The 11212-nt window shown below is 60.8% G+C and overlaps 3 protein-coding genes across 5 annotated transcripts in view; 1 reads left to right on the top strand and 2 right to left on the bottom strand.

The window, feature by feature from the left end:
- Positions 1-4738, bottom strand: part of LOC105989315 (chromosome unknown open reading frame, human C9orf50) — a 15954-nt gene extending 11216 nt beyond the window's left edge. The window contains exons 1-3 of the mRNA XM_013021277.1: positions 4673-4738; positions 3970-4075; positions 193-386 (exon numbers count right to left, since the gene is read on the bottom strand). Of these exons, the coding sequence (XP_012876731.1) occupies positions 193-386; positions 3970-4075; positions 4673-4738 (366 nt within the window). The remainder of the gene's footprint in view (positions 1-192; positions 387-3969; positions 4076-4672) is intronic.
- Positions 1-7214, top strand: part of Ntmt1 (N-terminal Xaa-Pro-Lys N-methyltransferase 1) — a 7662-nt gene extending 448 nt beyond the window's left edge. Inside the window, exons 1-4 of one of the 3 annotated variants that reach the window (XM_013021237.1) lie at positions 3321-3380; positions 5001-5208; positions 5636-5888; positions 6519-7214. In XM_013021237.1, the coding sequence (XP_012876691.1) occupies positions 5047-5208; positions 5636-5888; positions 6519-6775 (672 nt within the window). In that variant the 5' untranslated portion in view covers positions 3321-3380; positions 5001-5046 and the 3' untranslated portion in view covers positions 6776-7214. Of the gene's footprint in view, positions 1-3320; positions 3381-5000; positions 5209-5635; positions 5889-6518 lie in introns of those variants that run through there. The other 2 variants (XM_013021236.1, XM_013021238.1) reach the window with 2 other exon arrangements.
- Positions 7215-7326: 112 nt separating this feature from the next.
- Positions 7327-10823, bottom strand: Asb6 (ankyrin repeat and SOCS box containing 6). Its single transcript, XM_013021515.1, has 6 exons — positions 10724-10823; positions 10396-10653; positions 9479-9585; positions 9275-9383; positions 8784-8870; positions 7327-8667 (listed from the first exon to the last, which is right to left on the bottom strand). Exons 2-6 carry the CDS (start codon positions 10463-10465, stop codon positions 8000-8002), a joined length of 1041 nt encoding a protein of 346 aa, XP_012876969.1. The 5' UTR covers positions 10466-10653; positions 10724-10823; the 3' UTR covers positions 7327-7999.
- Between the last annotated feature and the right edge of the window lie 389 nt (positions 10824-11212).

Below are 11212 nucleotides of genomic sequence, written 5' to 3' on the forward strand. Positions count from 1 at the left end.
GCCCCGCGGGCCGGGGACCCGGGCCTGGGCCGGGACCGCGGGGATCGGGGAGGGGAGGAGGCCTGCCGCTCCGCAGGCGGCAGCAAGCCCCTCTCCGAGCCTCAGTTTCCCCTCAGAATCGGGGCTGGGGCGAGTGCCCCTGGCGGGGCGGACGGCGGGATGCGTGGAGGCCCGGTGCCGAGCCCGGCTCACCGGAGCGCCGTTTGGTAGATCGGATTTACTGCGGGCCTGGCCCCCGCGCCGGGACCGCCCGCACAGCTGTCGTCGGGCGCCCTTGAGGCCTAGGTCAGCCGAACGGCGCGCGCCAGCGCCCGCGCGGCCTCCAGGCCCGTGGCTGGCTTTGCGGTAGGTCTTCTGCGTGTCACCTGGGCTCCGCCGAGTCAGAGCTGCGGGCCGAGGGTGGGGGTCGAGGCCGCTGCAGGGGTCTGGTCTGTGAACCTCACCCCCCCTCCACCCACCCAGCAGTAACAATCCCCCACCGTCCCGTGGGATTCACTGACTTCTTCGTACAAGATCTTTAAGGTCGAGCGAACACGGGCAGCCCAACCTTGGTGGCTCACGTAATCCTAGCTACTCAGGAGGCTGAGATCATGGTTCATTCAAAGCCAGCCCAGGAAGGAAAGTCCATGAGACTCTTATAAAGCCAGAAGTGGAGCTGTGGCTCAAGTGGTAGAGTGCCAGCCTTGAGGGAAAAAGCTAAGGAACAGTTCCCATGCCCTAAGTTCAAGACCAAATATTGACAGAAAAAGAAAGGGTGGGGAGGGGACGAGTGGAGAGAGAGAGAGAGACCGAGAGAGAGAGAATGAGAATGAGAATGAATGTATGTGGCTCTGTGAGGTCCTCCAAGCTTTTCATGTGCACATTTAATCCTCAGGGCCTTAGAGGTCTCCTAAATTAGTGCCACTTCCCCAAGTAGAAAGAAGAAACCAAAGAACATTGAAGCTGGGGTGTTCTGGCAGGTCTGGGTGCTATCCCTGAGCTTTTTGCTTGAGGTTAGCACTCTATCACTTGAGTCTTTTTTGGTGGTTAATTGGAAATAGAGTCTCATGGACTTTCCTGCCCAGGCTGCCTTCAAAATGTGATCCTCAGATCTCAGCCTCTGGAATCACTAGAATTACAAATGTGAGCCATTTGTGCCCAGCTTACGATTTCATCTTATTATTATACTTTTAACGCACTACTGGGATTTGAATTCACATTTGCTAGGGAGACACTCTACCCCTTGAACCACACTCCTAGCCCTTTTTTTAAAAAAATGAATTCTTGTGTTTCTGCCTATGCTGGACTGGACATTGATCTTCCATGTGGTTATGTGGTTAGGATGACAGGCATGTACCACCACACCTGCTTGTTAGTTAAGATGAGGGTCTCTACAGAACCGCGATCCCTCCCAATCTCCATGTCCCAGTAGGAGGGAACCACGCTTTAAGTTTTACATTATTATTGTTGTTACCATTTGGGGGTTCCCTCCTCTCAGTGTTGGGGAGCCCTGTGTTCTCCTGATCTCCTGTGGTCTGCCCCCATCCTCCCATACTGAAGAACAGGCCCAGCCCCCCTCCCCTCCCTGCCCCAGGCTGCACACTGCATGGGTGGTCACTCCAGGAAGGCTTTTGCCCCTCCCCTTCCTTTCAGGGTGGTAGCGAGGGTTGCTGCGGCCATTCTCTTCCCTGGGTCCTGGGAGAGGGGATGTGGCTGCCCGAGCATGGCTGCATGGGGGTGGGGAGGGGTGATGAGCCAGTCCAGGTGTCCAGCTTGATGCACCAGGGGTCTTTTCTAGCATGCATGTACAGCTGCCCTGTCTGCACCTGGCTGACTCCTCCCTGGGTCTTACAAGCTTTCACTGTGCTTGGAGCGCAGTGTAGGGAGGACTTCCTGACCAGTTGGCTGTTCCCTCTGACGCCTGTTCCCACTAGAGGGCCTTGGGTGGACAGGACCCCCCCCAGTGATGCCAGTGATGCCGTGGGATTTGCCATTTCCCGCCAGCTGTGCTTCCCCGGCTGCTTCCTGGAATCTTCTGCCTGCTGGTGGGATTCTGGTAAATCACATTATTCTGCAGACCTTGACTTTGGAAGGAATCCAGTTGTAGGGTGTTGGGTAAAGCAAAAAAAAAATCACCTTGTGGGTTCCAGTCACAGTGTTGCCAGTTTGGAATAGTTAAGGCTTTGTCCTTCATGGGCAACATTGTAGTACTCTTAGTGAGGCTTTAGCTCTGGCGCTCTGCTCTTACTTAGCTTTTTTGTTCTAGTCTGGTGCTCTGCCACTTGAATCCCACCACCATACCCAGAATTTTGCTGATGAATTGGAGATAGGAATCTCACAGATTTTTCTGCCTGGGTTGATAACAAACCTTGCTCCTCAGATCTCCGCTTCCTGAGCAGTTAGGATTATGGGCGTGAACCACCTGTACCTGGCCTAGCATTTTCTTTCTTTCTTTCTTTTTTTTGTTGGTCGTGGGGCTTGAACTCTGGGCCTGGGCGCTGTCCCTCAGCTCTTCAGCTCAAGGCGAGCGCTCTACCACTTGAGCCACAGCGCCACTTCCGGTTTTCTGGTGGTTTATTGGAGATAGGAGTCTCATGGTCTCTCTTGCCTGGGCTGGCTTTGAACCACGATCCTCAGATCTCAGCCTCCTGAGTAGCTAGGATTGTAGGTGTGAGCCACCAGTGCCCGGCTTAAAGGTGGCAAATGTCTACAGGCATAAGCTCATCCAGGCATTCCTCAGCTACTGATGTAGGAGGAAGCCTGGGGGTTCGGGGGGGGGCAGACAGGTGAGCAGGGAGAATACCCCATAAGTGTTTGGCCCATTTGCTCAGGAGTAAACCTTGCTGAGTACGTTGTATGGGTTAGCAGATGAGTCTCGGGGTGTCGCTATCTCTCCAAGGGGCCCCAGTCCAGTGGGGAGGTAGGCCTGTGGGCCCCGCCTGGTGGACAGGCCTTAGGGTGATCATGCTGTCTCTGCCTGTAGGGGCAGCTGCTGGCGGGGTGAGGGTGGTTTGAAGGAGGTCCGCGGCCGGGGCATGCTGCCCTGGCGCCCACCCGCCAGGCCCCCACAGGACACAGCTCAGGCCGGTGGCCCCTCTTGGTGCAGTCGTGGAAGGTTCTCCAGGGCTGTGGCCTGCAGCGCAGCCTCGAGGACAGGCACCCTCCGTGCTTTTGCGCCTGCACCTGCTTACAGCTGGCCACGAGTTTGTGCGCAGCAGCGTGGCTCGCTCTTCCCCACGCTGAGGCCCTGCGGCCGGGGTGAGACGGGGAATGGGGGACGCCATGTGTGGAACCCAGGTCGCCTTCCTGGTTCCCCACAGGATGGAATTTCACTGTGGCTCCAAACTCCTGTACCTGAAGAGTGCCGAGGCGGTGTCTGGACTGATACCAGAATTCAAATGGTGTGCTGGGCGCCGGTGGCTCACGCGTGCCATCCTAGCTACTCAGGAGGCTGAGATCTGAGAATCGCCGTTTGAAGGCAGCCTGGCAGGGAAAGCCTATGAGACTCATTAAGCCCAATTAACCAACAAAGAAAAAAGAGCCAGTAGTGGAGCTGTGGCTCAGGCGGTAGCTGGCCAGCCTTGAGTCAAAAGCTGGGCACTGGATAGTACGTAGGCTTTGAGAGTTCAAGCCCTAGGACCACCACTCCTGTGAAGAAGAACCCCAGTACTGCCAGAAGCAAGATTCCAAAGCGGGGTTCAAGCAGACCCCTGTCTAGATCACAGGCTGGGAGAGAGCTGGGGTGTATTCACTTCCTTTTCAGGGTGCCGGGGAGTGGCTGGGACGAGGATGGAGGCAGCCCCTGTGGGCGGGCCAAGCCCTGGTGAAGGATGCAGTTCAGCTTTCAGAATAGTTGGGGCTTTCTCTGCACGCCCACAGCCCTGGTCTGTCTTCTGAAGCCCGTCACTTGGTCCTGGGGTTTTTTGAGGAGCCCCCACCGTGTCCCCCGCAATTGTTTCTGGATGGCAGTTCCAGGGGCTCTCCACCCACCAGGGGCCCGCAGACGCCACGCTGGCCACAGGGCTCGGTGCTGGGTCCCCGAAGTGAGCTTTGAAGAACCACGGCACCTGCTCTGGGGGGCTGACTTGGAAGGAGGCTGCAAGACAGGAGGGAAACTGAGTCAGGACATGCTGAAGACAGCCACAGCGGCCCAGGCCACTTCAGATAGGCAGCTGGAGAAGTTCTGAGGCGGCACTAGCCAAGCCTACCTGGTGGGTGAGCTGCCCGCGAGGGAGGGCACCTGGCCTCCACGCGTGTCCGTCTGTCTGCTCAGAGTCACCGCGCTGATGCTGTGGCCAGAGGCGGGTGCGGTGCTGGGCAGTTAGAGCTGCTGAGGGCCCCCCCAAAGAAACACTTCTTCCCTGGCCGCCGCCACGCGGCCTCTGGTGTGCACCCTTTAGAGCACGCCTCCTGGGCTCCCTTCTCTGAGCTGCTGCGCGTCTGCCATTGAAAAAGGCTTCCTCCAGGGCTGGTGTGCAGCTCCACAGTGGAGCGCTGCTTTCCACGTGCAAAGGCCCTGCCTTCGCCCCCCAGGACCCCAAAAGAACTCCTCCGTCCTGAGTGCGCAGAGTCCTCATTTTTCCTCTGTGTTTGAGCTGCTTCCGTTTTCCTGTCTCTTGCTTCAGGCCCTGAGCACCCTGGGCTGGACAGCCAGGCCGCCAGCAGCGCGCATGCATCCTGCCAGTGCCCTTGCCTGGCCCTTCTCCTTGGGGTGCTCCCTGCTGTTGGGGTTCTGGATCGCAGCTCCACCTGGCTGCATCCCTGCACGTGGGTAGGGCCAGCCCTGCCCTCAGCTGCTTCTGTGCTGCTGAGGTAGAGGAGGGCCTAGGGTCTGCTCGGTCCTCCCAGGTCCACCCCCATGCCCAGACAGAAGGCTGGGGCCCTTGCTTGGGGTCCCTGCCCAGGGTAGCTTCCTTTTCCTTCCTGCGTGTGAGAGTGGTTTCCTGGCTCCCAGAGCCCGGCCACGCCAGCCCTGTCCTGGTGACCTTGCTGGGTCCTGACCCAGGCGCTCTTTGGCTTAGGAGTCGCCCTTGCCAGTGCTGTGACAGCGACGCGGCCGGTGCCAGCATGACGAGCGAGCTGATCGAGGATGAGACCCAGTTCTACTCGAAGGCCAAGACCTACTGGAAGCAGATCCCGCCCACGGTGGACGGCATGCTTGGGGGGTATGGCCACATCTCCAACATCGACCTCAGCAGCTCCCGGAAGTTCCTGCAGAGGTTTTTGAGGGTAGGCAGGCCTGACGTCCTCTCCAGGAGAGGCCGAGGCTCTGGTGGCTCCCGAGGGGCGGGGGAGCCACGTCCACACCACTGCGGGCTCCCACGAGCTGGCAGAGCGCTGGGCTGGGCAGGTGGCAGGACTGAGCCGGTGTGTCTCTGGGGCCTCTCCCACCTGCCCCACTCTGCCTGCCTGGGGTTCCTGGGGTGCCCCCCTCCCCCTCCTCCCACCATTGTCCCTCCACCTTGATGCTGTGGAGTTCTTCAGCTCAGAGCTGCCATCTTCCTGGGTCTTGGGAGCTGGGTGATGCATGCCACTTTGAGTGGAAGTTGCCTCCGCCGTAGGAAGGCGTGGCCCCCCCCCACGGGCAGGTGCCTGGCCTGACGCGGGTGGGCACGCGGGGAGGGGTCCCCGTGCCATGGCCGCCTCCGCTGTTTAGGAAGGCCCGAATAAGACGGGGACCTCTTGTGCCCTGGACTGCGGCGCGGGCATCGGAAGGATCACCAAGCGGCTGCTCCTGCCGCTCTTCCGAGTGGTGGACATGGTGGACGTGACCGAGGACTTTCTGGCCAAAGCCAAGACCTACCTGGGGGAGGAGGGCAAGCGGGTGAGGAACTACTTCTGCTGTGGGCTGCAGGACTTCAGCCCGGAGCCCGGCTCCTACGACGTCATCTGGATCCAGTGGGTGATAGGTGAGGCTCCCGTGGCCCTCCCCCGCACCCCACCCCTGGCCGCTGCTGGCCCTGGGGCCAAAGTCGGGGCTTAGTTCACCAGAACACCTGCTGGCCACTCAGAGGTGGTTTTTTGTTCTAAAACTTTAAATAGTCAGTGACACTGATTCAAAAGAAGGGAGTTTTCTAAGCCTCGATCTCAGCGCAGCCCAGGTGACCCCTGGCCTGGCCCCCTCAGCCTCCTGGGCTTCACAAGGCCAACCAAGGGTCTGGGGAGGCACTGTGGTTTGAACGCAGGGCCCACTGTTGCTTGGCAGGTGCCGACTACTGACAGCCCCCAGCTGCAGGTTGTGAAAGCAGGGGGAGGAGCTGCTGTCCTGTGCTTCGCTGTTCTGCGCCACACACACACCTGGCCCAGTTGTGGCCGCAGGGAGCCCATGCACGGGGTGGCGGGGGAGTGTGGAGGTCTGGCCAGGCCGCACCTGGCAGTTGGCTCCTCACGCTCAGGCTCATGTTGTGTGTGGGCGACTTCTGAGCTGTGGCCACCTTCCACGTGACCAGGGATAGTGGTGCCCAGGAGGCTGGGAGGGAAACAGAAGGAGGGAAGAGGGGTGCCTTCAGTGTCACCCCGTAACTCCCTCTGCACCCCAGGCCACCTGACAGATGAGCACCTGGCTGCGTTCCTGCGGCGCTGCCAGCGCGGCCTGCGGCCCAATGGCATCATCGTCATCAAGGACAACATGGCGCAGGAAGGCGTCATCCTGGACGACGTGGACAGCAGCGTGTGCCGGGACCTCCAGGTGGTCCGCAGGATCATCCGCAGCGCCGGCCTCCGGCTCCTGGCCGAGGAGAGGCAGGAGAACCTTCCCGATGAGATCTACCACGTCTACAGCTTTGCCCTGAGATGAGCCAGGCTGGCAGGGACTGCCAGGGACCAGAGCTAGGGTAGGGGCTGGTAGTGGCAAGGCCCAGGCTCCGTGCCAGGGCTCAGACAGCCAAGCCACTAAATACACTTGTGTGCTTGTCCACACACTTAAAAGACTTTTCTTAAAAAGGCCCAGAGGGAGGCAGCGGGGAGGGAGGCGTGTGGGGTTGTGTGGAGGCACCTGCCCTGCCGCACAGGGGCGGGGCCGGGCCAGCAGCGGGTGGCAGAGCCCCAGACACCAGGCGCTCCCCTCGTGGAGATGCGCATCACGCCTCAGGCACAGTGGCCCCCTCTTCCTTGGCTGTGGACTCCTGGGAGAGCAGGAGCCAGGCTGGCTGGTGTCTGGCCCCCCCTCTTCACTATAAATCAGGGGCTCCTCTTTGGCAGGCGTTTTTAGTCAACAATTAAAAGGGGTGAACCTATCTGGTGTGGTACTTCCTGGGGGTGCAAGTTGGGGGACTAGGAAGTCACCTATGAAATACTTCCCCCTCGCCCCCAGCCCCTTCTCGGTGGTCGCCGTGGCTCCTTTTCCCAATGCGCAGAGCAGCGGAGCTAAAGTACTATTACACAAGGACCCGGACAGCCCAGAGAACCACTTTAATTTTCTGATATAAATATCATTGCGTCACCTTGGCTGATTCCCAAAGGCACCTGCAAGTGACAGGGGTGTGCCCAGGTGGCACGGCCCCTTCCAGGCTTGGCTTGCTCCAGAGGAGTCCCTCCAAAGCCCAGCCTGGGACAGGCCTGTCCTGGTACACTCATGATTGCTTCTTAGAAGGCATGGTCCCCCAGACCCAGGTTGGGCCTGCACAAGAGACCCTGCCACAGCCTGGTGCTCCAGGGGGTGGGTGTGGCAAGGCGCCCAGCCTATGGCTGGCCTTGAGCATGGGGAAGGCCCTGCCCCTGGCCCTTAATGCCTTTCCCCAGCTCACCAAAAGCACTTTGTGACTGAACTGTGATGACAGGGGCCTTGGCTAGGCGCCACCCAGTGGTGCCTCCCCCACAGGACAAGCCAACTGGCGCCGTCCTGCACCTAATACCTGCCTCCCTCTGGTGCGGCCTGAAACCTGGGGTGCTGCTGTAGGGGAGGGGCAACAGTTGCCCTGGAAGACGCAGCCACGTGGCCCAGATCCCAGGCCCCCAAGAGGCTGGCGTGGCTTAAGTCTGCTGGCAGCCGCTGCAGCTGCACAGGCCACCCCAAGACAGGTCAGCTGTCGTCCTCTCCCGCGCCACTGTGTGCGCTCAGAAGATACCACTTGAGGCGGTCGGGCAAGGGCAGCGCTTTGACCTTGGTGTCCACAGGCCAGGGCTGCAGGTGCAGCCGGATGGACACCCGGCACAGGTGCTTGAGGGGTGGCGGGTGGCGCTCCAGCTGCCGCAGGGAGGCGTGCAGGGCCTGCACCTGCCCCGCCAGGCTGCCCACCGGGTGGATGTCAAAGCTGGCCGGCAGCCGCAGCTTTGGGGAGTTTGTCACCATGAGGTCCAGCACAGTCTCCGCTTTGCGCAGGAGCTCCCCACAGCTCTCCTCCTCCGCGCAGCCCAGGGGGGCACAGAGCCGCTCGAAGACCAGGTGGAAGCCGGACCAGCAGCCTGCGCCGTGCAGCGAGCAGTTGTAGGCAGCTCCCGACTCCAGCAGGAAGCGCAGCAGCGGGAGGTGCAGCCGGAAGCTCTTGAGGCAGATGTACGTGAGGGACTCGTGGGCTGGACACTCGCTGGGGTCAGCCCCGTGGGCCAGCAGCAGCTGTGTGACTTGCAGGCAGAAGCGGTTGATGAGGCGGACCTCGTCCTTGTCCCCGCCCACGGTCTCGCCCAGCAGGAAGATGATACAGGTGAACACTGTGTCCCCGTCTTTGGTGGTGGCCTTGACGTCTGCCCCTGGGAGGAACCATTAGCACAAGGTGGGGGCGGCCTTCAGCCCCGGCCAGGCAAAGCTGGAGGGGGCGGCCCCCATGCCCCCCTCCCTGCCGAAAGGACGAGGTGCCGAGCCTCACCTCCTTCCAGCAGGAGCCGGATGTTGTCTGTGTTGTGGACCTGCACGCCGTCGCTGCTGGCCAGAGCGTGAAGCAGAGCAGTCTTCCCTGAGGGAGGAAGGGAGGGAAAGGAGTGGGGGGGCCAGCGACCACCAAGTGGAAGTGGGACTGGACCCTTGAAATGGACTTCTAGGGCTGAGGGTGCATCTCCACTCCCACAGAAGTGGGGCAGTCCAGCATGGCACCACTTCCCCGCACCCCAAGATGCCCAAGACCTAAGCTAGGTGTCAACAGGAGCCCACAGAGGCTGGGTGCACTTAGCCACCCCTGCAGGCAGCCTTAGAGGGAAGCGCGGGACCATGAGTGCACTGCCCCCCAAAGCCTCTAGACTCTTATCTGGGCCATTGGTGGGGAGGGGGCAAGGGGTGCTGGCATCAAGCTGACCTCCCAGGAGTTTGCTTACAAGATGCCCCAGCTCGGCCCCGGCCCCTCCGCCTTCCCAGAGCACCCACCATGCTTGTCAGCCGCGTTGACGTCTGCGCCCAGCTCCAGGAGGCGCCGCAGGCAGGGCAGGCGCTCGGGCTCCTCGCTGGCCAGGTCCAAGGGGCTGCTCTCGTGAATCTGAGGCAGGACAGCACCAGCCAGGTTGGTGTAGTGTGGAGCTGGCAGGGCTGCTCAGGACCCTAGCACGCCCCAAGCAGGCTGCTGGCTCTTACCCGGTCCCTCCGGTTGATGTCGGCCCCGTGGCGGACCAGCAGCTCCACCATGTCGGGCTGGTTCCTCAGGACGGCGATGTGCAGGGCAGTGTAGTAGGTCACAGGGTCTGAGGGGACAGGCGGCTCGCTTTAGACCCCCTCCCCTCCCACCCCCCGACACACACACCTCTGGAGGCAGAGCCCTCCCCACTTAATGCATGTGGGCCTTGGTTGCCACTTCTGTTTCGTGGGGGCAATAAAACAGCCCATCCCGCTCCAGGACCCTCTGCATGAGGGCACGCAGAGAGGCTGGACAGGACTGGCCATGCTGCTGGGCTCTGGCTTGGTCCCGTTTTGTAGCCAGGCTGGTCTGGCCTGCAAGGCTACCCTCCTGGCTCTGGGGTAACAGCCAGGTTCTGGAGACCCGGCCAGGCGGTCAAGGGATGGGCTTCAGGATGTGCCCTCTTCAGCTGCTGGACCCCTGAGAAGCCTGGCAGCTCCGAGCCTGTCCTGAGGGGCCGGCAAGACACACCAGCTGTACATGGGGTCAGTCTGGACCCCCATTTTCTTGCAAGCAGTGCTGTCTGTCTCGCCTCCCTCGCCTCTCCCTGGTGAAAGCCAGAGAGGACAGCCAGAAGCTGACAGGCCTGCTGCCTAGGTGGTCCACCCATCCCCCCTCGGTGGCATGAACAAACCCATCGGGTGGCTCCAAGTGGGAGAAAATCACCTTTGCTGCTGATGTGAGCGGGACTGGCCGGTACCCCGGCAACTGTTAACTCAGGACACAGAGAAGCGGCAGTGTCACGCGGGCACGCAGGCGAACAGCCATGCAGCCTTGGCAGTGGGAGGCCACCGGGGGAGGATTCCTTCTCTAGTTATCACCCAGCCTCCAAGAGGACAGTAGAAGCAGAAGCCGGCCCCGGGCTCCTCCCACTGACCTTCGAAGTTGAGGTTGGCTCCATTCCTCAGGAGCACGTCTGCTGCCCGCATCAGCCCCAGCTCCGCCATCTTCAGCAGGGCATTGCTCACGCCTTCCTGGTAGAAGGGGGAGTGGGCCTTCTTCTCCAGAAGCTCGGTGAGGACCAGGATTCGGCTCTCCTCACTGGCAGCATAACTGGGCCTAGGACAGGGAAGCAGACCAGCTGCACACGAGTGGGTGGACCCTGGCACCTGCTGAACCCACCCACAGACACAAGGCCTGGGCTCCACTGAGCCCACCCACAGACACAAGGCCTGGGCTCTGCTGAACCCACCCACAGACACAAGGCCTGGGCTCCGTGGGACACTTTTTCCTGGGACGTCTAATTGGAAAGGAGGCCACTCCTCCGGCAGGCTCTGAGACAGAGACCACACTGCCCAGCACGCCTGCTCAGTCTCCGATCTGGGATGGGACTTCAGACCCTTGGAGGCCAGAAGCCAGAACCTGAGCCTGGTGCTCCTTTCTTGAGAGATGACCTTGCCAGAAGCTGGTGCTACATGCCTGTAATCCCAGCTACCCAAGAGGCTGAGGTCTGAAGACCTCAATTCAAAGCCAGCCTGGATAGAAGTCTGTGAGACTATTACCTCCAATTAACCACCAAAATGCCAGAAGTGGAGCTGTGGTTCAAATGACAGAGCACCAGCCCTGAGTGAAAAAGCTAAGGGGTGGTGCCCTGGCCCCGAGTCCAAGCCCGGGTACCAAGACACACCCATCCTCACTCCTTTGAGGAATCCAGGCTTGCCCAGAAGCCGCCTCCCTTCCCTCACCTTTCAAGC

The sequence above is a fragment of the Dipodomys ordii genome, unplaced genomic scaffold (assembly GCF_000151885.1).
Source record: "Dipodomys ordii isolate 6190 unplaced genomic scaffold, Dord_2.0 Scaffold55, whole genome shotgun sequence".
NCBI lineage: Eukaryota > Metazoa > Chordata > Mammalia > Rodentia > Heteromyidae > Dipodomys > Dipodomys ordii.